The sequence below is a fragment of the Rhagoletis zephyria genome, unplaced genomic scaffold (genome assembly GCF_001687245.7).
Source record: "Rhagoletis zephyria isolate East Lansing unplaced genomic scaffold, Rhagoletis_zephyria_1.1 Rzeph_scaffold_00125, whole genome shotgun sequence".
NCBI lineage: Eukaryota > Metazoa > Arthropoda > Insecta > Diptera > Tephritidae > Rhagoletis > Rhagoletis zephyria.
In genome coordinates, this window is record NW_016157209.1 from 264333 (window position 1) to 288687 (window position 24355).

At 35.6% G+C, this 24355-nt stretch overlaps 3 protein-coding genes across 6 annotated transcripts in view; all 3 read right to left on the minus strand.

Moving 5' to 3' along the window:
• LOC108379799 (uncharacterized) overlaps positions 1-5823 on the minus strand; it is a 13932-nt gene extending 8109 nt beyond the window's left edge. The window contains exons 1-5 of the mRNA XM_017636150.1: positions 5649-5823; positions 5088-5601; positions 4228-5017; positions 3578-4166; positions 3351-3492 (exon numbers count right to left, since the gene is read on the minus strand). Of these exons, the coding sequence (XP_017491639.1) occupies positions 3351-3492; positions 3578-4166; positions 4228-5017; positions 5088-5601; positions 5649-5804 (2191 nt within the window). The 5' untranslated portion in view covers positions 5805-5823. The remainder of the gene's footprint in view (positions 1-3350; positions 3493-3577; positions 4167-4227; positions 5018-5087; positions 5602-5648) is intronic.
• LOC108379982 (transcription factor grauzone-like) lies at positions 5659-12279 on the minus strand. 4 transcript variants are annotated; one of them, XR_001849524.1, is made up of 6 exons: positions 11955-12279; positions 11393-11903; positions 10494-11313; positions 9844-10435; positions 8605-8841; positions 5659-5937 (listed from the first exon to the last, which is right to left on the minus strand). XR_001849524.1 is itself a non-coding variant. In XM_017636356.1 (6 exons), exons 1-6 carry the CDS (start codon positions 12063-12065, stop codon positions 8579-8581), a joined length of 2238 nt encoding a protein of 745 aa, XP_017491845.1. In that variant the 5' UTR covers positions 12066-12279; the 3' UTR covers positions 8498-8578. The 4 variants fall into 4 exon arrangements, 1 of the variants encoding a protein (XP_017491845.1); XR_001849527.1 differs by lacking the exon at positions 5659-5937 and adding an exon at positions 6149-6163; XM_017636356.1 differs by lacking the exon at positions 5659-5937 and adding an exon at positions 8498-8604 and having other exon boundaries at positions 8664-8841.
• A 6423-nt stretch (positions 12280-18702) lies between these two features.
• Positions 18703-23368, minus strand: LOC108380017 (transcription factor grauzone-like). The gene is made up of 5 exons (XM_017636388.1): positions 23186-23368; positions 22612-23134; positions 21747-22530; positions 21106-21688; positions 18703-19500 (listed from the first exon to the last, which is right to left on the minus strand). Exons 1-5 carry the CDS (start codon positions 23294-23296, stop codon positions 19318-19320), a joined length of 2184 nt encoding a protein of 727 aa, XP_017491877.1. The 5' UTR covers positions 23297-23368; the 3' UTR covers positions 18703-19317.
• Between the last annotated feature and the right edge of the window lie 987 nt (positions 23369-24355).

A 24355-nucleotide genomic window follows, 5' to 3' on the forward strand; every position in this document is an offset into this window, starting at 1 on the left:
CAGTGCTCGTCAAAGTGGTGGTCCGCGGACCGGTGCCGGTCCGTAAGCCATAAGTCGCCGGTCCGCAAAGGGCGTCGCGAAATGGACAACGATTTTTTAAACGATTATATATACATATACGACGAGTTAGCTGCTGACGAAGGATTGAAGATGGTTTTCGAAACTATGACATCACTTACGTCATTTTGGATTCATGTCAAAGCAGAATACCCGGAACTTGCTGAAATTGCTCTGAAAGCTCTACTCCCATTTCCTTCATCTTACCTTTGTGAGACTGGGTTTTCAACCATGAGTATTATTAAGAAACTGCAGCCGGTCCGGCACACTCAAAAGTTCGACGAGCACTGGTGTAGAACCCGCTAAAAAAATCTACTTTTTTCACTCTCTTGTTCTTACGTGATCTTGTGTCTTTCGTTCATGACTAATAGCTGTATTTTTTTGTAAGCGAGTGACAAAAGAACGCTCAACTCGGGTTAAATTTCCTTTTAGCTACTTAAGCAACCCTGCTGGTAGCTGGCAAAAAACATGTGATTAGTTTAACGGGATTAAGATACAAAAAACAATACAAATTAGTTATTATGCGAGGTATTTACATAATATATATACTTATTTAAAATATAAATCATGTATATACGAAAACAAAAATTTCCCTTTCCAATTTCCCAGTAACCATTCACAATAGAGCAGTTTTTTCACTTAATAACACTACTCTTCAGGTCGCGTATTTTTTAACCGACCTGGCTGAACTCGGATAAATAGCCGAGTTTTTGTTGTTGCGTTGCGTGTATTTCGTCATTTAAGCGAGTGTTCTTTTGTAGCTCGGTTGCAAAAGAATGGACCTAATAATGACTTTTGGTGGTGAACTTGGATTTTGAGACTATTTGGTGTTCAGTACGCTATCTCACGTCTCTAGTCCCAAAAAAAGTCATTAATTTGTCAGCTGGCTAAGAGCAGGTCAGCGATCGGACTTCTACCACATTGTGGTAGATCTGCACTTTTTTGAGCATCTACCACATCTACCACACAAGGTCTAAAATCTATCACATAATCGCGTTTTTGAGTAGTTTTATTTTTGCTCGACATAATTTTCTTAATTTTGAGAACAAAAACTGTCTAACACTTAACACTAACACCAGGCAGAATGGGTGAATTTTCCCAATATTCAATTTTTCGACAGGAAACGTGGTTGTATTGTGTTTGCAAAATATATGATTTATAAAAAGAATTAAGAGCGAAAATGTTAAAAAACGGCAATTTTCGTGAAAGTATTAGCAAATTTCAGTGCATCTAAAGTTTCTAAAGCGTTGTTTACTTTTACTTGAGAATTGTCAAAATCGGCAAATCTCAAGTAGCGGTTTCTGGAACGTGCCACATTTGTCCGCTACATCGTAATGTGATAAAAAGAAAAGCTGGAAGCACTCCGCAAGGTTGCAGAAATCTTTCAAAACATGTTCGAAAAACATCTTGATATGGAAGGAACTGCTTTACACTGTCAAGGAAAAATATTGCAAAACTCAACGGAATTTTTAGCAACTTCAATCGTACACTTTATTATAATATAATTAANCATTTAGCAAATGTACATGACAAAAAGCCGTGTTCCAGTCGCTTATTCAGATCCGTATCTATTACGATAAATTCTCACGGAAAAGATAATGTGCAAAAACCCCTACTGTAAAGGAAAAAAAATTCTAAACCGAAAATTCAATACAAAAACTTGAATTGTTTTAACCATAACCGAACACTTGTTTGTGTACATATTCATTTGTCGGTGCTGTCAATTAAAACTTCCACACTTAATTAGGAAACAAAACAAACAGTTGATCACAAATTAATCCAGATTTCTATCAGCATCATATCGATGTTGAATTTGAGTAACTTTTCTTTATCCAAATAATGTAAAATAATAAATGAACTCGATCACTGAACCGCAGCTAGCGACTGTNATTCTAATTAAAATGTTTGCAATTTAGGTGAAACCTTGCAGAATATTTTTGATTTTTGTACAAAGTTTGATCCAAAAGCTTAGATCTACAACATTTTTTTTGAAATCAACCACATTTTTTTCCAGATTCTACCACACACATTTTTTTTGAAGTCCGATCACTTTCCATTCCATTTTATTAAAAAAAACATTTTTGGTGAGCTTTTTGTGACTCTCTCCTACTGAATAGCCAAATCATCTCAAGTCACAAAAATAGTCACTAATTGCTAATCTCAAATTTAGTGATTTGAGATGAGACTGATGCAGCGTTTTTGCTGCATTTAAAATGCAACATTTAGTACTTTCGAACATATGTTTTCGAAGAGCGTTCATACTATCGCATTTAGCAAATGTACATGACAAAAAGCCGTGTTCCAGTCGCTTATTCAGATCCGTATCTATTACGATAAATTCTCACGGAAAAGATAATGTGCAAAAACCCCTACTGTAAAGGAAAAAAAATTCTAAACCGAAAATTCAATACAAAAACTTGAATTGTTTTAACCATAACCGAACACTTGTTTGTGTACATATTCATTTGTCGGTGCTGTCAATTAAAACTTCCACACTTAATTAGGAAACAAAACAAACAGTTGATCACAAATTAATCCAGATTTCTATCAGCATCATATCGATGTTGAATTTGAGTAACTTTTCTTTATCCAAATAATGTAAAATAATAAATGAACTCGATCACTGAACCGCAGCTAGCGACTGTATAACAGAATAATGCGCGCGTGGTTTTAATTACAAAATGAAAAGAACAATTACGATAAAGTTTCCTTTAACAGTTTTAATATTTTTAATAAAAAAATAGGTGCGAACTACGTAAGTAAAAAAAAGTACCAAGCACTGGTAATGGTTTTTGACTTGAAGTGTTATTACATTGGTATAAATATGGGAAAGAAAATACTCCGATTTATTGCTTTAATATTATCAAAGTGGCAAGGCCGTTGATAATACTCACAATTTATGAAACTTCAGAAAATTTTATTATCCGTCGAAAGTTGTTTATTGAAATTACCTTCTTTTTTGTATCATGTTATGTACATCAACTGAAAAATAAACTAATCGTTTTTATTTTGACATCATTAGTTTTGGAATTGGTTATGTAGTTCATAAGATTATTTAAAAAAATAAAAATAAAGTGATTCAACCTTTTATACGTACTTTATATTTTTGCGCAAAAAAATGTTGGTGCAGTTGAAACCAGCGTGAGAAGTTCTATCGAGCCACTTTTTTGGTTTTTTTTGCATAGCTAAATGGTTTATATTCTACACTTATACTTGTCTTACGACGATCCAAACGGCAACGTTTAAGCATTAACTTTTCACTAACAATCGACTTCTTAATTTTGCAAACTCTCATTTTTTGTTTTTTAGAAAATTTTCATATTCAACGGGGTGAGATTTCTTTAAATGTGTGTAATAATTTCCGTGTGTATTGAAAGTGGACGTACAAAACAGGCACGTATAGTTACTTTCACCAGTATGCTGAGCCATGTGATCCTGAAAATAATTTTTACATATATTATAGGTATATTAGTATAGAAAGCAGTAACAAATCAATAAATATTATTACAAATTTCCTTACGTTTAAATTGCGCGGTCTCTTGAAAGTTTTATTGCATATTTTGCAAGGATATGTCGTTTTGGGATGAACGCGCAGCATGTGGTTGGTAATAGAGGCCCTACTTTTATACTCTCCTCCGCATACTTCGCATGTAAATAATTTATCTTTATTTTTGGAGTGAAACCTTCGGAGATGCAGGCGTAAACAATCCTCGTCTTTAAGCCAGTGATCACAACCATCTACTGTGCACTTGACTTTCGGTCCACTTTCTTCAAAATGCAAGCGCACATGCTTTTCAAAAAACGCCTTGGTTTTTATTTTTTTGGCACAAACATGACATACGAAGGATGTGTGGTGATGGACCTTTTTATTGTGAATTAGCAACATCGTCTTACAGCCAAAGCGACTATTGGGACATTGGTCGCATATGAACGTTCGCTCGTTCATTGGTACATGCGTGCTACGATGAAGATCCAGCCTTACTTTCCGTGCAAACTTTTTAGGGCATACGTCGCAGATAAAAATTTGGTCTTTCTCTGGTGCATGATGGTCAAGCATGTGCCGCGATAGGGTCCCTAAATCATTAAAATCTTTCTGGCATTCTTGGCACCTAAAACCGATAAAAAATGGTAATAATTAGCCGATATTCTATTGATATCAAACATACATACTTAAGAAGCTCAGGATCGTCGTGCTTGTAGGCATGGTGTACAATTGACATCCAGTGAAGCCATTTTCTGTTACAGCATTTCACATAGGGTTTTGTATTTGGATGAGCTAATCGAAAGTGGTTTCTCAGCAAGGAGAAGTCGTCGCAATCGAAAATACACTCGTTACATCTCATAGGAATGTATTTCTTTACCAATTCATCATCTTTGCATGTAGTTTTTACACCACGTTTTTGTCTCAACTCAGCAATTTTTTTTTCCGACACTGTAAGTTTCTTTTGATTTTTAGCAGATTTTGTAGTATTTTCGGAATGCTCTTTGGCATCATAATTCAATAAAGATGCATCTATAATAGGTTCCGTAGACTTCTCTGTTAAAAGTTCAGGTTCCTGGGCATCACAAGTCGATAAGGATACGTCTGTGTATGTTTTTTTTCCTTGGCACGAAGCTTTTATCCGTTTTTTTCTCAAAATAGGATGGTTTTTCTTTGTCGTTGTAAGTCTCTTTCGATTTTTGACAGGTTCTGTAGACTTGTTTGTTAATAGGGCAGAGTTCTGTGCATTACAAAACGATAAAGATGCGTCTGTAATAGGTTCCGTAGGCTTTTCTGTCAGAAGCGCAGGATCCTGGGCATCGCAAATTGTTAAAGATGCATCTGTAAATGTCTTACTTATTTCTTTATATGAGCCTTTTAAAGGTTTTCGTCCCGAACTAGGAAGTTTTTTCTTTGTCGTTGTACGTCTCTTTCGATTTTTAACAGATGTGTTTGTTAATAGAGCAGGGTCCTGTGCATCTGTAAAAGCATATTTTATATAAATAAACATTTACTATAATGCGTTGTTTTTATTTAATTATATTATCACCTCCTGAACGATTTAAATGTTCCACATCGTTACTTAATTTATCGTATTCTTCATTTAAATAGTCACTGTCATCTAGATCAGCAATTAGTTCGGTAAATGAACTATTTTGTTCATTTTTTATACTGATACTCAAGCATAGATCTCCGGAAAGCTCTTTTGCGTTAACGTCGCTTTTGATAAGCTCAAGTTCAACGGATTCCTTTCGTTTCCTTATTCCGGAGCAAGGCGCTTCTGAAAACTCTTCAGCATTGTATTCGATTTCGATAAACTCAGGATCCGCAAATTCCTTTTGTGGCTCAATTGTAGAGCTGGGCGTAATAGAAAACTCTTCTTTGACAAGGTCATTTTCGATAAACTCATTGCCAACGTATTCCCGGACAAACTCCTTTTCCACATTACTAGCACTAAGTTTAGAATGAGCCTCTTCTATCTCTACATAGAATTGGTGGAAGTTGTATACTTTCGACCAGCAAATTGTACATATAGCTGGGGAAATTCGATCATCAGGACGGGGCTAAAAATATTAAGTTACATTTCAATTTATTATGAAATAAAAAGTACCTTAAACCAAAAATGGCGTTCTAGTATATGAGCGATGTCCAACTTTTTGCCATCCGAATCAAAAATATTCAGAAAGCAAAGAGATTCCTTTACACAGAGACGGCATAACATTTTTTTTTTGGTTTTGGGTTGTGTTGGCAAAGCGGAGCGCCTCATAAGCCAGGTTATTCCTCTAAATTTCGAAACGGATCATTCGCTGCTTATTAAGATTGCCTTGCTGCTACTAGTATCCTGGGTTTTTAATTTCCTTGCTTCTTTGGTTAGTTTTCTACGGCATACTATAATGATTCTTGAAAAAATTGTAAAAAGTAAACAATGAATAGGAATGAAGCCATGCGAGTAAATACAAGTACATACTCGATACTTTTCGATCGATACCAAGTAATTTTGGCATCGATACTTTTGATACTGTGGCGAATACTGCGGCAACACAAAGCGAACAACGAGAAATAGGCAGAATGTTAGAGAAATGACGTAGAATGTTCCACAAAGAGAAACGTCAAGTTGGATGAACACTGCGGACAGCGAGAGAAAGAGAATGAGCGGTGAACTTCAGAAGCACATTTAACTGATTAAAACATAAATTGTTTTTAAATTGGATGTTTACATAATTCTCATAGTAGTTTTATTTTAATTTTGAGTCCTTTTGCAGTTCACTTCATTTTGCTTTGTAATGTCTCAATAATTGTTTAAAACCACGCAGACATATTAACTCACAAATATTAAAATTGTTATTTGGTTTTTTCGTATGCTCACAATTAACAATTGCACCAAGATTACGTCACGCACACAGCTGATTCTGTCAAAATCACAAAGCGGATTAGCGATAGGCGCAATCTCTATTTCTCTCAATTGTGAGTAGTGAATGAAAACAAGCTTAATGTGCCTGATTGAATAATACAAGGTTAAATAATTATTGACAGCCGCGGCTTGACACTCCCTTACAAAAAAATTGATTTTACGAAGGAAGGGGAAGAATGCAATCCCTTGTTGCGAAAATGGTAGTGGAAAAGTACGCAAAAACAAAATATTGAACGAATTATTAATATATCTACATGAATAACGTAATTTATGTGCTATTTAGCTGTATAAAAACTGTAAAAGGACTCAAAATTAAAATAAAACTACTATGAGAATTATGTAAACATACAATTTAAAAACAATTTATGTTTTCATCAGTTAAATGTGCTTCATATGCATATACAAATAAATATATTGCACAAAAGCTTACTACTTCTATTTCACAGCAAAGCTAAACATTTTCCAAGTAAATTTGCACAGAAGCAACACGGTGCCACTGCTAAGGGAGCGGTGCGAGAGAGTTTATTCAATCATGTAGCAATGCAAGTATGCATAATAGGGAATTTAACAGCCCTATTCCGGTTTTGCAACAGAATGACAATTGATCATCCTTCATTGTCGTGATTTTGTCATTGTCGTTGCACGTTGCTATTCCTAATAAAAAATGACAAGCGAAAAGCTTTTGTCAACTTACCATGCATGGTGAAAAGTTCATTGTTGTAGAAACAGCTGGTCAACGCTATTATTTGCAAAAAATATGAGCGGTGAAACACCAGAAAAGTGAGTATTTGTGTGAAATAGATAAATTCGTATATTTATAAAATTTATAAACATTTTAGACGTGCAAAATATGAGCGGACGACGCAGGAGCAGCTGCAATTTTATGTGCAGTTTTGTAGGGAGCATCCGGAACTGCTCGTCTTCCACAAGCACGGCTGCGCAAATAACTAAAATTTGTTCTGCCATTGAAATTAGTTGATTTTTATATTTTTTCACAAATTTATTAAATCGTCGCACTTTTTAAACCAACACAAACATATGTTTTTGCCTTGTCACCTGCCCAAAAGGTCATGACAATAAAAATGACAATTGGCATGATTCGAGCTTTTGAATTTTGCTGCGAATACCAAAAAGCTGCAATTGTCATTTTTATATCAATTGTCATCGCGGTGAGTTTTGTCAGTGTGGCGGAATAGGGCTGTAAGCCTGATATACAGATCAGTGCGAACGTGAGCGTGAGCTTTTTATTTTAACCAATATCTTCGTTATTACTAACTTTTTGCAATAGTTGATACATATGAGCAAATAATTTGATGTTTTCATTATATAACCTCAAATATCGCTAAAAACCGTGTTTTTGGCACTTTGGGGTTAGGATATCTCAAAATTTTAGTGCTAGAGCAATTGTGAGGCCCGATTTGGGTTCCGCACCAAGAAACGATGTGTTTTACGCAGGTGGTAAAAAAAAAATTTGTACAAATAATTAAAAAAGAAATGCTTAACTTACTTGCGTACTAGCATTTTGAACGCGAATAGAATTTAGCAAGGTGGGTTAGCAATTTCAGCTTTTTATCAATCATGGTTGTATTTTAGTCCATTTAAATTTGTAGATTCTTATAAATTCAGTGCTGCCACAGCTTTAAATATTCAAATTATTTCAGGTTTTAACTATCTCGAAGTAATTTTAGTTCAGAAAAAAGCACTAAAAAAGGCACTAAATAATTTTTTTTGCCGTTTTAATTTTCAAAAAGCAGCAGCAGGTTGAACTCCTACCTGTGTAGGTTGAATGAGGATGTGCCGAATGAGTGTCCGGCATGCGGAGAGACCCCACATGACTCGAAACATCTATTCGCATGCCCGGAAAACCCGACAACCCTAACGGCCTTGTCCCTGTGGACAAACCCCACAGAAGCTGCACGCTTCCTAGGGTTGCCGTTGGTGGAACTTGACGACAACGACTGAGATACCAACCGTCCTGGGGGCGGTGTTGTAGCCGCTACAACAACAACAACAACAACAACATGTGAAATTTAGTTGAAACATTTTAGCCGGTTTTATTTGCCAATTTAGCCGGTTCGCCCAAAAAGTTCTGGCAACACTGGTGAGTGTAGTGATTGTAGCAGTTTTTATTAAACCAAAGTCATGATTTTCTTACCTTAAAATAAAATACTGAACATTAGAACTGCTTTCTATCAAATAAGCGCGCAGCTTAACTTTTTAATCTTAGAACACTTGTAGTGTTTGTTTTTTTAACATTATTTTTTCGCCAATTTTCATATTCAACAGTATGCAAATTCTTTAGATGTGTGTAATAATTTCCGTTCGTATTAAAAGTAGACGTACAAAATGCGCATTTGTAGTTTCTTTCACCGGTATGCTGGGCCATATGTTCCTGAAACATTTTTTGCATATCTTTAGCCTTTTCCCGTACTCCAGGATTTGCAGGTTTTACAGGAAAAGCTTTTTTCGCCTTTATTAAACCATATGTGAACGTGACGAACGCGAACAGCTTCCTGTAAAACCTGCAAATCCTGGAGTAGGGGAACAGGCTACATCTATCGTCGGTGATAATTCAAAACGGTATATTTCAATTAGTACATTACACAAGTGTTCTTACATGGCATTTATTTGCACGTATACATGTCACTTTTTACGTATCGCACACCGTCATCAGAAGGGGCACAACTCAAAACTACACGTTTGTTAGAAAATGTGAAAAATTATTTCTTAGAACACGATAAGCATATCGTCACCCTACAAATTTATCAGTTTTGAGTTATTGGGTTGACTTCATTAACCTTTGGATGTTCTATGTTATACCACAACCCAGAATACCATGCGTACACGGAAACCACGTATTTCACAATTTCAATTGCATAAATGTAGTAATGTTTCTGGCATACGGGCGACGATATGGGCAAATGAGACTTTACCTCAAGTTTTTTTTAACAAATTAAAACAAAAATTTGGTATAACTTTCTCTGAAAGGTAAATAAAAGCTCTGTGTACATTTTTAGCGCATAATTTCAAAAATGACAAATTTTGAGTTCTGCCTCTTTTGAAGACGGTGTGCGTTAAGGAATGTAGATGGTATTATGTTAATTTAAACACCTGAGGCAATTGCCGAAAAACGTGTAGCAGTATCACCGACGATATGTATTGAAGCAGTTTAAGCGGTTTAAAATTAATGAGATAACAAATATTGTTAATTTGCTAAAAAGACTATCACAACTCAAATATCGAAACTTTTCAGGAGCCGCGTTTGAAGTTTTAAACTTAGATACATACTTTCAAAATGGAGAAAATACTCTCTCAGGGCACTATGCCTAATAAGCGCAAAAATAATGTATGAGAGTTGTGAAAGTCCTTTAGTAAATGATAGTTATATCCTCACCCTTAGCCTCCATGCTGTTTTGAAAATTTTATTGCATATATCACAAGGATATGTCTTTTTGGGATGAACGCGCAGCATGTGGCTAGTCATAGCGGCCCTACTTTTATACTCTCCTCCGCATACTTCGCATGTAAAAACTTTATCTTTATTTTTGGAATGACGCCTGTGGATATGTAGGCGCAAATTATCCTCGTCCTTAAGCCAGCTATCACAACCTTCAAATGTGCACTTGACCTTCGGACCGCTTTCTTCAAAATGCAAGCGCACATGCTTTTCAAAAAAGGCTTTCGTTTTCATCTCTTTGCCACAAACATGACAAACAAAAAAAGATTTACGACGATGGACCTTTCCTATGTGAGCTCGCAACAAGGCATTACTAGAATACCGACGATTGGGACACTGCTCACATATGAAAGTTCGCTCGTTCATAGGTGTATGTAAGTTTTGATGGATTTCCAGCCTCCTTTTCCGTGCAAACTTTTTTGGGCATAGATCGCAGGTAAATATTTTATCTTTCTCTGGTGCATGGAAGTCCGCCACATGCTGCGATAGAGCTTTTTGATCAGCGCAAATTTTATGACAATCTTGGCATCTGAAAACGATAGTGAATTGTTATAGTAAACTGTTTTTCAACTGATGCCAACACATACTTAAAAATCTCAGGATCGTCGTGTTTATGGGCGTGATGTACAATTGACAACCAGTGCAGAAATTTTCTATTACAGCATTTCACATATGGTTTTATATTTGGATGATCTAACCGATAGTGCTTTTTCAGAGTTTCAAAGTCTGCGCAATCGAAAATACATACGTCACAGCTCATTGAAATGTATTTTTTTACCAGTTCATCTTCATTACATTTGATTTTACCACGCTTTTGTCTCAACTCAGCAAGTCGCAACTCAGCAAGTTTTTTCTGTGACATTGTAAGTTTCTCTGAATTTGTAGCAGTCTTTGTATACTTATTTGGGAGCTTTAGTGCATCACAATTCGATAAAGATGCATCTATAACCGGCTCTGTAGATTCCTGCAGTGAAAGTTTCTCAGTATCGCAATTCGTTAAAGAGGCGTTTACATGTTCTGATTTCTTATGCAGTTCAGGTTCCTGTGGATTACAATACAATAAGGATGCATCTGAAACAAGTTCTGGAGGCTTCTGTAGGGCAGGTTCTTGAGCATTACTATTCAATAAAGATCCATCTTTATATATTTTGCTTTTTTCAATCAAATTGCGTTTTTCTCTCAACTTGGAAAGTTTTTTCTTCGTCCTTGTAAGTCTCTTTCGATTTTTTTTTGGTTCTGTAGACTTTTTTGGTAACAGTGCAGTTTTCTGTGTATCACAATGCGATAAAGATGTATCTGCAGATATTTCTTTTTTTTCATTACACGTAGTTTTCGGAGCACATTGATTTCGCAACTTAACTACTTTTTTCTCTGTGGCTGTAACTCCCTTTCGATTTTTATCAGCTTCTGTATTAATTTTAATTTTTTTTTTTGAGGGGGAAGGCTCATGTGCATTACAAAACAATAAAGATTCATCTATTCTTACCTGAGAAACAACTAAAATGTTCATCGTCTTCGGTGTTTAGTTTATCGCATTCTTCGTCACGGATATCTATTTCAGAAAATTGTTCGGGTAGATTATGTTGATTACTTTGCGCTACGTCATTTGAGTAAGGATCTTCGCAAAAGTCATAAGAATTAACATCGACTTTGGAAAACTCAAGATCCATGGATTCATTCCGTTTCCCTATTCTGGAGCAAGGAATTTCTCGGAACTTTTGGGCACAGTCGTCGATTTCGATAAACTCAGGGCCCACGGATTCTTTTCCAAACGGCTTGCCAATCATAGAACAATTGGTAACAGAAAACTCTTCCTTAACAACGCCATTGTCGAAAAACTCATTGCCTACGTATTCATGGACAAACTCTTTCTCTACGTTACTAGCGCTAAGCATAGAATGCGCCTGTTCTATAGTCACATAGAATTGGTGGAAGTTATATACTTTCGACCAACACATTGTGCAAATAGCTGGGGACATTCGATCATCACCGCGGGGCTATAAAAATTAAGTTATGGTAAAATTGAATGAATTACGATATAAAAATACCTTAAACCAAAAGTGACGCCCGAGTATATCGGCGATGTCGAATTTTATGCCATCCGAATCAAAAATATTCAGAAAGCAAAGAGATTCTTTTAGACAGAGACGGCATAACATAGCACAGGAGATTTGGAAAATACACGCTCAATGAATTGAAAATTTCAGAAAAATAAACAGTAGTGCTGAAAGATACATCGATGTAATATCGATACATCGATGTTGTTGAATTTATTTCAAAAATCGATGTTTTTTTCGATGTTCGATGTTTTCTCTATATCCATCACGATTGAGAGAAATAGATGGTCTTTTCCAATAGCAGTCCGGTTTACAGGATTAAGGGTCTGATTATGCATACTTCGCATAACTTCGCACAACCATTTGCACAAGTGCACTAAAAATGTAACTTAAGAAAATGTGAAGCAAAATCTAAACTCAACAAATCGCTAAGTTCTTAAAAGTTCTGCAAATTTCTGGGTACAAAATACATACGAAATTACAATTTGAAGTTTATGCGAAGTTATGCGAAGTATGCATAATCAGACCATTAGTCAGAACTTACAGGAAGTCGTTCCTATTGACATAAAACTGTAAGTGGGAACACTTTTGAGAGAGTAACTGAGACACTGTTCCTAGTCAGAAGTTACAGGATTTAGTCCGGAGTTTTTTTTCCTGTAAGTTTATGAAGTGTCAAACGGTCAGCTGATTTACATGTGCAAACAAATAGTCTATTCCTTTGAACTTCGGACTAAGACCTGTGGAACTGTCAAACTACAATTTTACTCTCTCAAGTGAGAGTAAAAGGAGAACAGATGCAGAAGTGCACGGGAACGCATAAAGCACTATTTCCGGTAAAAACGTCAGTCGGTTTGTTTACATGTCATTGGTAATCACTGATTTGGCTGAAATATCACTAAATAATTATTAAAATCTAAACATATTCAAATATTTCCTTGGTTACTTCCATTTTTTAACAAATATAAGGTTATTTGCTTTCACCGCTTTATGTTTTTGTTTGCACATGTAAATCAGCTGATCTTTTGACACTTTTCAAGAAATTACAGGAAAAAAACTCCGGACTAAATCCTGCAACTTCTGGTGACTAGGAACAGTTACTCTCTCAAAAGTATTCCCACTTACAGGTTTTATGTCAATAGGAACGACTTCCTGTAAGTTCTGACTAAATCCTGTAAACCGGACTGCTATTGGAACAGACTATATATTTGATAAAAAATTAAAGTAAACAACGAAATATTTGAACATGTATAGATTTTAATAATTATTTAGTGATATTTCAGCAAAATCAGTGTTGTACCATTGACATGTAAACTAACCGACTAACGTTTTTACAGGAAATAGTGCTTTTTGCGTTCCCGTGCACTTCTGTATCTGTTCACCTTTTACTCTCACTTGAGAGAGTAAAATTGTATTTCGACAGTTCCACAAGTTTTAGTACGAAGTTCAAAGGAATAGACTTAGACTGCTTTTACACAGTTCAAGTATTGAATTCAATTCTGCTCGCATGTGGAAGAGAGGGGGTGAGAAGAAAAGGGACGAGTACACATGCGTCTGTACCGTCAAGTGGTTTCAACTTTCTTGCTTTGCTTTTGGCATTTTCGTTGCTTTCCATTTAAAGAACCAAAAACTTGAATTCAACAGAATTGAAACGTGTAAAAGCAAATAGAAAACGCAAAAGAGAATGAGCAAGAATTGCTTTCAAGTACTTGAAACATGTAAATCGGGTGTAAGAGATTCAGCCTACCGCGGTACCGCTAATCCGCTCTGTGATTTTGACAGCATCAGCTGTGTGCGTGACGCCATCTTGGTGCAATTGTTGATTATGAGCATACGAAAAAACCAAATTGTAGTGACGTGGTTAAGAAGGCGATGAAATATAATTGCGCCGGTTATTCCTGGCAACGACTATTTATTTCTATAGGAAAACATGTATATGAATTTAATACAACATATAAAATTTACCAAATTTACGAATATACTCACTGCAGTTTGCCCCCTTCCTCTGCTATATTCACGACACTACTAAATTTATCATTCGGGAGTGCAGCGAATAGAGCAAAGGAAAGTTCGAAAATAGCGATGAGCTTTCATCGATAACAAGTAAGAAAGTCTAAGTTCGGGTGGAGCCGAACATTAAATACCCGGCGCAAGTATAAAATATATGTTTTTTCAATTTTCCGAAACCTACCGCTAGATGGTAAGCCGGGGTGTATCAATTTTAAGTAAATTAGCGTCCTTAAATTTCGAAATATTGCAGTTTCAAGCATTTCTGAAATTTACCATTATATGAAAAGCGGCCGTAATTTTAGTCCGATTTCAATAATTTTCAACGTTTTGCTTTTATGTGGCAAGCACAATAAAAATACCGAGTTTGGTACAAATTGGTAGAACGGTTACAGATATACATATATGTGATCATAAGTGGGCGGTGCCGCGCCCATTTTACAAAATTTTACCATTAACGTATTTCTTGGTAAAGAATTGTTGCAACCATCAATTTTGAATAAATTAGCTTTAATATTTACTGATTTATCGAAGATTTTGTATTTCTCTAAACTACCGTTATAGGGGATGTGGGCGTGGTTATTGTCCGATTTTTTAAATTTTCGGCCATTTAGTATGCTGTACCAAGGCCAACAACTGTGACAAGTTTGGAAGAAATTGGTGGAGCGGTTACCAAGATATACATATGTAACCATAAGTGGGCGTGCCTACGCCCATTTTCCAAAAAATTTATATTCTTATTTTTCGTCTAAAAATTGTTGTAAATATCAATTTTGAGTGAATAATGTTTAGTATTAATTACTAAAATATCGCAGTTTTCGTATTTCTGGAAATTGCCGTTATATGGGAAGTGGGCGTGGCTACAGTCCGATTTCGCCCATTTTCAATACCAACCTACCCTGGATTAACGGAAACCTACATACCAAATTTCGTTGAGATATCTCAATTTTTGCTAGAGTTATCGTGTACACGGACGGACGGACAGACAGACATGACTTAGGGCCGGTTACTCAATGTCTGGTTAACACTAATCTCCGGTAAAACATCGTTATCGACGTTACCGACTCCATGTTATATGCATGGAGCCGAACACGTCGATAATGATGTTTAAACGGAGATTAGTGTTAACCACATATTGAGTAAACGGCCCTTAATCGATTTCTCTATTCATTCTGAGCATTTATGTATACATTTGTCTATATCTATCTCGATTCGTTTTGGCTTTTACAAACAACCGTTATGTGAACAAAATAATATACCCATGTGCACAAGTGCGCTCGGGTATAAATATTTAAAGCATCAGGGATTGGCGTTTTGCAACACCCCTGTTAGGCACCCTGTAATATATTCTTGTAGGTGGCAACGCTGCCACCAACCAACTGATGGACAGCAGCTAAGTTGAAAAATGAAAATTCTCTATATACATCGATGGAAGCTTAAGCGAAGCGCACGAAATATACAAGTGTAAACGAGCCATACAACGTATCATTTTATATTCAAACGATAGATTTAAATTAAATGTTTTTAAGCTTCAATAAATTAGCACATATAAACGTTAGCAAAGTTTTATTTAATTTCCGTATTTTAACGTTGTTTGTACAAATCACCGAAAAGAAATTAATTTTTTCCCTAAAAATCTATTTACAAAAAAAATCTAACACCAATAAAGTTTTAAAATTGAAAATCTTACAAAATATTACAAAAATCGAAAAAAGCTGTATAACATTTTAAATTTATTTTCACGGTATTTTTAGAAATCCCGGAAAAAAGGATTTTTTTTTTATCAAAAAATGTTTTCACAAAAAACAAACACTCAAGGGAGTTTTCTATTTGCAATCATTAATAAAATATCACAAAAATGGGAAAACGTTATATAATATTTTCGATTTAATTTCATGTTACTTGTACAAATCATGATAAAAGCATGGTAAGGTAAAACCGTTCTCTGAATGCGTCGGCCATGATTTTTTTTTTTGAAGTTTGCCAACATTTTAAAATCGTATAAAATTGAGAGTAAAAAAAAGGAATTGTTCAAAGTAGTTGTTGTTTGAGATTGAAAATGAGAATGTGTAAAATTTTTAAATTAAATGCTTGCAAACGTCAAGAATTTGAAAAATTGCTCTCAGCGGTTCTACCTTCCTGTTTTTTTATCATGGTACAAATCATTGAAAAAAATTTAATTTTTTTTACTTGGGTTTTCTATTTGAAAATTTTCCCAAAATATCACAAAATTAATCATCAATATTCATATTAAATTAACATTCCCAACGCTCTCGAGAGATTTAGCTCTGTTAACATTCTTCCTTTCTGCTTTGTATTTTGCTTTCGCTGTTAAGTATTCCAAATATTTGTCTCTCTTAAAATGCGCTTCGCTTGTTCAGTTGGTTCGAAAAATGTGGCATTCACAGTTCTTGGACCTTCTCTATAAATTTACGTTCTCTGGCTTAAGTTCGTGGTTATGCTACCAATTTCGATTGGCAATCAGCGTGCAATTATTAGTTGCGGTCCCGTACGAGTCCGGACTAGTCAGAATCAGTCAGATTTTACTGGAAATAGATTCCGTACTTGGTTCTCTGACTATTGACAGAACAAAAAATAGAGTAAATAAGGTCCTCTCCTGTCAGAAGTTACCAGTTCTAAGGTAAGACCGCACTACGCGACGCGACACTGCAGCGACACTTCGCTGCAAATTTTTTAATTTATTTGTGACAAAACCTTCAAACAAGATGGATGCCAGTGACGCTGATGTAATGTTAATGCCTTTTATTTTTATTTTCCTTGGCGAATTCTTCTCAAATATTATGTTTCTTTACATACAATGTTCTTTTTGAATGAAATGCATGTGAATATTCTCTCACAACTGGAAATCCAATTACTTCAAGTTAAAAATATAGTACGAAATGTTGTCGCTCCGCTAGGTATACCGCACTATGCGGCACCGGAACTGCGCGGCACCGGAACTGCGCGACACCACGCGGCGCGACATTTTTGTCTAGTTGGTCAACTTTGCCGCGCAGCGTCGCGTCGCGTAGCTCCGCTGCAGCGTAGTGCGGTATGCTCCATAAGAATACATGCAAAGAATATTTTGCCGCACTGTGTAGTGTCGTGTCGCGTCGCCTAGTGCGGTCGTACCTTTAGTCCGAAAACTTTTTGCTGGCAAGTCCTGGCAAATGTGTCAAACGATCCGCTGTAGTGTGTTTGGCAACCAAATTGTAAACAAAAGAAAAGTGCAACATGCTAATGCATGTTGAAAAGTGTTTTATTATTGATTAAGTGGATTCTAATGAATTTGAAAGTATTTTTGGTTATTTATATGTGTGAGTTGAGTGTGTTTACGTATACAATAAGCAAAAATTTACAACCAAATTTTGGAGGTTATGTTGAAGTTGACAGAAGTTACTATTTTTTACTAGAAGGCGATCCCGTACTTTCTAATATTACTTTCTCGCTCTGAGTGAATTTTTTTTTGCTGACAGTTTTACTAGTTTTACAGGCCAACCTAATATTCGCGCACGCCGGCAGTTTACTGTTAGTCTGTTCCTTTGAACTTCGGACAAAACCTGTGGAACTGTCAAACTAAAATTTTACGCTCTCAAATGAGAGTAAAAGGAGAACAGATGCAGAAGTGCATAGGAACGCAAAAAGCACTATTTCCTGTAAAAATGTCAGACGGTTTGTTTACATGTCATTGGTACACACTGATTTTGCTGAAATATCACTAAATAATTATTAAAATCTATACATATTCAAATATTTCGTTGTTTACTTCCATTTTTACAAATATAAGGTTTTTGCTTTCACGCTTTCTGTTTTGTTTGCACATGTAAATCAGCTGATCGTTTGACACTTTTCATGAACTTACAGGAAAAGAAACTCCGGACTAAATCCTGTAACTTCTGACTAGGAACAGTTGCTCAGTTACTCTCTCAAAAGTGTTCCCACTTACAGGTTTTATGTCAATAGGAACGACTTCCTGTAAGTTCTGACTAAATCCTGTAAACCGGACTGCTATTGGAACAGACTATGTAAAAAATTTCTCATCCACATATATAGTAAAATCTGACTGATTCTGACTATTTCTGACTAGTCCGGACTCGTACGGGATCGCAACTAATACTGAAACCTGTTTTCGGCCGACTGCGCAGTCCAGTGTGCGTTCGAGGGGTGGACTGCTCAGTCCGACTGAGTAGGCTAGTGTGCTCAGGCCCATTGAGATCGATAGAGATGATTAAGCTGAACATAACGGTATATTTTTCTTTTCGCGGAAACAACAACTACAAAAGTTATTACGGGTCAAAGTTAAAATTAAATATCTTTTAAATCAAGATATTTTAAAAACGAATGCATGGGTTTTAAAAATTTCGGATATTTTTTTGATAGGAAATTTGATTCCCTTTAATCTGATATACATATAACCCTCACTAAGTAGAATTCTCCTTTCTGTGTTGCCCCAGAAGAGAAGCGGAACTTCTTTCTGCGTACATTAATTCGGTTTTTGTGAAAACTAAACAAGGCATATATAAAGTATGTATATTAAATTAAATTTCCTATCAAATTAGACCTTTTAAATTAAAACTTTTAAAATCCATGCATTCGTTTTTAAGAAATTTTGATTTAAACAATTCTTTAATTTGAACTTTGACCCTTAATAACTTTTGTATTTGTTGTTTGCGCAAAAACAAAAATATGCCGTTATATCCAGCTTAATCATCCCTATCGTTCTCAATATTATTTGTTTTTTTTTTTTGAGAACCGGAGCTATTCTGCACATATGCCCAAATTTTGCTCAACTTCTGTAAATTTAACAGAAATGCAACTCTGAGAAATCACGCACGCAAATTGATTTCGGTTACTCAAATGTGAAAAACTTGCGTACGTGCATAGAAAAACTCACGCCGGTGATATTAGGTTGAGCTGTAAGTCCGAGGAATACGGGATTGCACCAAGTGTTGTCTCCACCGTGGTTGTGCACAGCACGGAGAGAATTTTCGAGCTAAACCACCCAGGACGATTTGCTGGATGAACCCATGGGGTAATAATTGCAGTGTTGCCGATTCTCCATTATTCCATAAAAATTAGTATCTAAAATACTACGTTTTAGTAACTCATTTCATCGCGAGTTTTTTTAGAAATGAGCGTTTTAAGAACATTAATATTTAAAATTGCTTTATATGTTAAATTTTTGTCAACAAAACCCTTCAGAGCATTAAATTTTGATGATTTTATGTATGCTAACGTATAGGTGAGTGCAGTGATTGTAGCAGTTTTTATTAAACGAAAGTCATGATTTTCTTACCTTAAAATAAAATACTAAACATTAGAACTGCTTTATATCAAAGAAGGGCGCAGCTTAACTTTTTAATCTTAGAACACTTGTAGTGTTTGTTTTTTTAAGATTATTTTTTCGCCAATTTTCATATTCAACAGTATGCAAATTCTTTAGATGTGTGTAATAATTTCCGCTCGTATTAAAAGTAGACGTACAAAATACGCATTTGTAGTTTCTTTCACCGGTATGCTGGGCCATATGTTCCTGAAACATTTTTTGTATATCTTAGCCTTTTCCCGTACTCCAGGATTTACAGGATTTGCAGGTTTTACAGGAAAAGCTTTTTTCGCTTTTATTAAACCGTATGTGAACGTGACGTATGGGAACAGCTTCATGTAAAACCTGCAAATCCTGGAGTACGGGAACAGGCTACATATATCGTCGTTGATACTTAAAAACGGTATATTTCAATTACCACTAACACTTACAAGTGTTCTTCCACGGTATTTATTTGCACATGTACATGTCACTTTTCACATATCGCACACCGTCTTCAAAAGGGGCACAACTCAAAATTACACGTTTGTTAGAAAATGCGAAAGACTACATATTTCTTAGCACATGATAATCATATCGTCACCCCGCAAATTTATCAGTTATTGGGTTGACTTCATTAACCTTTGGATATTCTATGTTATACAACAAACCCAGCATACTATGCGTGCACGGAAACCACGTATTTTACAATTTCAATTGCATGAATGTAGCCATGTTTCTGGCATAGGGGCGACGATATGGACAAATGAGACTTTACCTCAAGTTTTTTTTAACAAATTATAACAAAAATTTGCTATAACTTTCTCTGAAAGGTAAATAAAAGCTCTGTGTAGATTTTTAGCGCATAATTTCAAAAATGACAAATTTTGAGTTGTGCCTCTTTTGAAGACGGTGTGCGTTAAGGAAATGCAAACATATCGTGTAAAGGAAAATTAGATTTGGTTCTGCACAGAGCAGATGCACGAAATAGTTAATTAAATACGGTGAATCTGACAGACAGATGCAATTATGTATGTATGTACCGAAAAAGTCATATTTACAGATGCAAATTCTTATCGTATTATGTAGATGGTATTATGTTAATTTAAAAACCAGAGGCAATTGACGAAAAACGTGTAGCAGTATCACCGACGATATGTATTGAAGCAAAAAGCGGTTTAAAATTAATGAGATAACAAATCGTCGCTGGAATAATGAAATATTGTAACATAAAGGCTGCATTTCTTTATTCATTCTGAACGTTTGGAATAAACTTTTTTGTTTACTTATTCTTTAGAACGTTCCTGACGATATGTTAACGTATATTTCAATCGCATTCTGTTTATTCTGGCTGTGAAATGGGATTATCCGGAATGAATAAAGAAACGCAGCCAAAAAGTATAGTTTTGAGAAAAACGAATTGGAAGTTTTTACAAACCATTACAAACTATACAAATACAATTTCGTTTTTCGGGTATAAATTAGTGAGCCAAAGGGATACTTAAGAAAACTAAAGATTTTTCTAATAGGTTAAAGGATTGTCTATCCAATAGTGCAATTATCGAATAATAGTGTATGTGGCATTTACACTGTTTCTTTATTCGAGCGACGAAATATTGTTAATTTGCTAAAAAGACTATCACAACTCAAATATCGAAACATTTCAGGAGCTGCGATTGAAGTTTTAAACTTACTATCAAAACATGATTCAATAATATCATGAATCATGCTTTCAATAGATAAAATACTCTCTCGGGGCACTATGCCTAAGAAGCTCAAACATAATGTATGAGAGTTGTGAAAGTCCTTTAGTAAATGATAGTTATTCCTCACCTTTAGCCTAAATGCTTTTTTGAAATTTTTATTGCATACATCACAAGGATATATCTTTTTGGGATGAACGCCTAGCATGTGATTAGCCACAGCGGCCTTACTTTTATACTCTCCTCCGCATACTTCACATGTAAAAACTTTATCTTTATTTTTCGAGTGACGCCTTTGGATATGTTGGCGCAAATTACCCTCGTCCTTAAGCCAGCTATCACAGCCTTCAAATGTGCACTTGACTTTCGGACCGCTTTCTTCAAAATGCAAGCGCACATGCTTTTCAAACAAGGGTTTCGTTTTCATCTCTTTGCCACAAACATGACAAACAAAAAAAGATTTACGATGATGCACCCTTCCTATGTGACGTCGCAACGAGGCATTACAAGAATACCGACGATTGGGACACTGCTCACATATGAAATTTCGCTCGTTCATAGGTGTATGTATGTTTCGATGGATTTCCAGTCTCCTTTTTCGTGCAAACTTTTTTGGGCATAGATCGCAGCTAAATATTTTATCTGCATGGCAGTTCGCCACATGCTGCGAGAGAGCTTTTTGATCAGCGCAAATTTTATGACAAGCTTGGCATCTGAAAACGATAGTGAATTGTTATAGTAAACTGTTTTTCAACTGATGTTAAAACATACTTAAAAATCTCAGGATCGTCGTGTTTATGGGCGTGATGTACAATTGACAACCAGTGCAAAAATGTTCTATTACAGCATTTGACATATGGTTTTATATTTGGATGATTTAACCGATAGTGGTTTTTCAGGATTTCGAAGTCTGCGCAATCGAAAATACATATGTCACAGCTCATTGAAATGTATTTTTTTACCAGTTCATCATCATTACATTTGATTTTACCACGCTTTTGTCTCAACTCAGCAAGTCGCAACTCAGCAAGTTTTTTCTGTGACATTGTAAGTTTCTCTGAATTTGTACCAGTTTTTGTAGACTTATTTGGGAGATTTAGTGCATCACAATTCGATAAAGATTCATCTATAACAGGCTCTGTAGATTCCTGCAGGGAAAGTTGCACGGTATCGCAATTCGTTGCGTTTACATGTTCTGATTTCTTATGCAGTTCAGGCTCCTGTGGATTACGATACAATAAGGATGCATCTGAAACAGGTTCTGTAGACTTCTGTAGGGCAGGTTCTTGAGCATTACTATTCAATAAAGATCCATCTGTATATATTTTGCTTTTTTCAGTCAAACTAAGTTTATCTCTCAACTTCGCAAGTTTTTTCTTTGCCGTTGTAAGTCTCTTTCGATTTTTTTTTTGTTCTGTAGACTTTTTTGGTAGCAGTGCAATTTTCTGTGTATCACAATGCGATAAAGATGTATCTGCAGATATTTCTTTTTTTTCATTACACGTAACAACTTTTTTTTCTGTGGCTGTAGCTCCTTCTCGATTTTTATCAGCTTCTGTATCAATTTTTTTTTTTTTTTTTTTTAGGGGGAAGGCTCATGTGCCTTACAAAGCAATAAAGATTCATCTATTCTTACCTGAGAAACAGTTAAAATGTTCATCGTCTGCGGTGTTTAGTTTATCGCATTCTTCATTTAAATCGTCACGGATATCTATTTCAGAAGATTGTTCGGGTAGATTATGTTGATTACTTTGCGCTGCGTCGTTTGAGTAAGGATCTTCGGAAAACTCATTAGAATCAACATTGACTTTGGAAAACTCAAGATCCATGGATTCATTCCGTTTCCCTATTCTGGAGCAAGGAATTTCTCGGAAATTTTGGGTATAGTCGTCGACTTCGATAAACTCAGGGTCCAAGGATTCTTTTCCACACGGCTTGCCAATCATATAAGAATTGGTAACAGAAAACTCTTCCTTAACAACAACGCCATTGTCGATAAACTCATTTTCTACGTATTCATGGACAAACTCTTTCTCCACGTTACTAGCGCTAAGCATAGAATGCACCTGTTCTATCGTCACATAGAATTGGTGAAAGTTATATACTTTCGACCAACACATTGTGCAAATAACTGGGGACATTCGATCATCACCGCGGGGCTATAAAAATTAAGTTATGGTAAATGTGAATGAATTAGGATTTAAAAATACCTTGAACCAAAAGTGACGCCTGAGTATATCGGCGATTTCCAATTTTATGCCATCCGAATCAAACATATTCAGAAAGCAAAGAGATTCTTTTAGACAGAGACGGCATAACATAGCACAGGAGATTTGGAAAATACAAGCTCAATGAAATGAATTGTAAATTTCAGAAAAATAAACAGTAGTGCTGAAAGANGTTTTTTTCCTGTAAGTTCATGAAAAGTGTCAAACGATCAGCTGATTTACATGTGCAAACAAATAGTCTGTTCCTTTGAACTTCGGACTAAAACCTGTGGAACTGTCAAACTACAATTTTACTCTCTCAAGTGAGAGTAAAAGGAGAACAGATGCAGAAGTGCACGGGAACGCAAAAAGCACTATTTCCTGTAAAAACGTCAGTCGTTTTGTTTACATGTCATTGGTACAAAACTGATTTGGCTCAAATATCACTAAATAATTATTAATTGAATAGGTTATATTCAAATATTTCGTTCTTTACATCCATTTTTTTAACAAATATAAGGTTATTTGCTTTCACCGCTTTCTGTTTTTGTTTGCACATGCAAATCAGCTGATCGTTTGACACCTTTCAAGAACTTACAGGAAAAAAACTCCGGACTAAATCTTGTTACTTCGGCTGACTAGGAACAGTTGCTCAGTTACTCTCTCAAAAGTGTTCCCACTTACAGGTTTTATGTCAACAGGAACGACTTCCTGTAAGTTCTGACTAAATCCTGTAAACCGGACTGCTATTAGAACAGACTATATATTTGATAAAAAATGAAAGTAAACAACGAAATATTTGAATATGTATAGATTTTAATAATTATTTAGTGATATTTCAGCAAAATCAGTGTTGTACCATTGACATGTAAACAAACCGACTGACGTTTTTACAGGAAATAGTGCTTTTTGCGTTCCCGTGCACTTCTGTATCTGTTCTCCTTTTACTCTCACTTGAGAGAGTAAAATTGTAGTTCGACAGTTCCACAAGTTTTAGTACGAAGTTCAAAGGAATAGACTAAGGGCCGGTTGCTCAAAGCCTGGTTGACACTAATCCCCGGTTAAACATCGTTATCGACGTTTTCGGCTCCATGCAAATAACATGGTGTCGTAATGTCGATAACGATGTTTAACCGGGGATTAGTGTCAACCAGGCTTTGAGCAACCGGCCCT

Coding starts and splice junctions, on each gene's coding strand:
- LOC108379982 (XM_017636356.1), bottom strand. CDS start 12,065: ATGTTATGCCGTCTCTGTCTAAAAGAATCTCTTTGCTTTCTGAATATT. Junction 11,904..11,954: donor GGCGTCACTTTTGGTTTAAG/GTATTTTTATAT, acceptor TAATTTTTATAG/CCCCGCGGTGATGATCGAAT. Junction 10,436..10,493: donor GACGATCCTGAGATTTTTAA/GTATGTGTTGGC, acceptor TATCGTTTTCAG/ATGCCAAGATTGTCATAAAA.
- LOC108380017 (XM_017636388.1), bottom strand. CDS start 23,296: ATGTTATGCCGTCTCTGTCTAAAAGAATCTCTTTGCTTTCTGAATATG. Junction 23,135..23,185: donor GGCGTCACTTTTGGTTCAAG/GTATTTTTAAAT, acceptor TAATTTTTATAG/CCCCGCGGTGATGATCGAAT. Junction 22,531..22,611: donor ACATTTTAACTGTTTCTCAG/GTAAGAATAGAT, acceptor AAATTGATACAG/AAGCTGATAAAAATCGAGAA.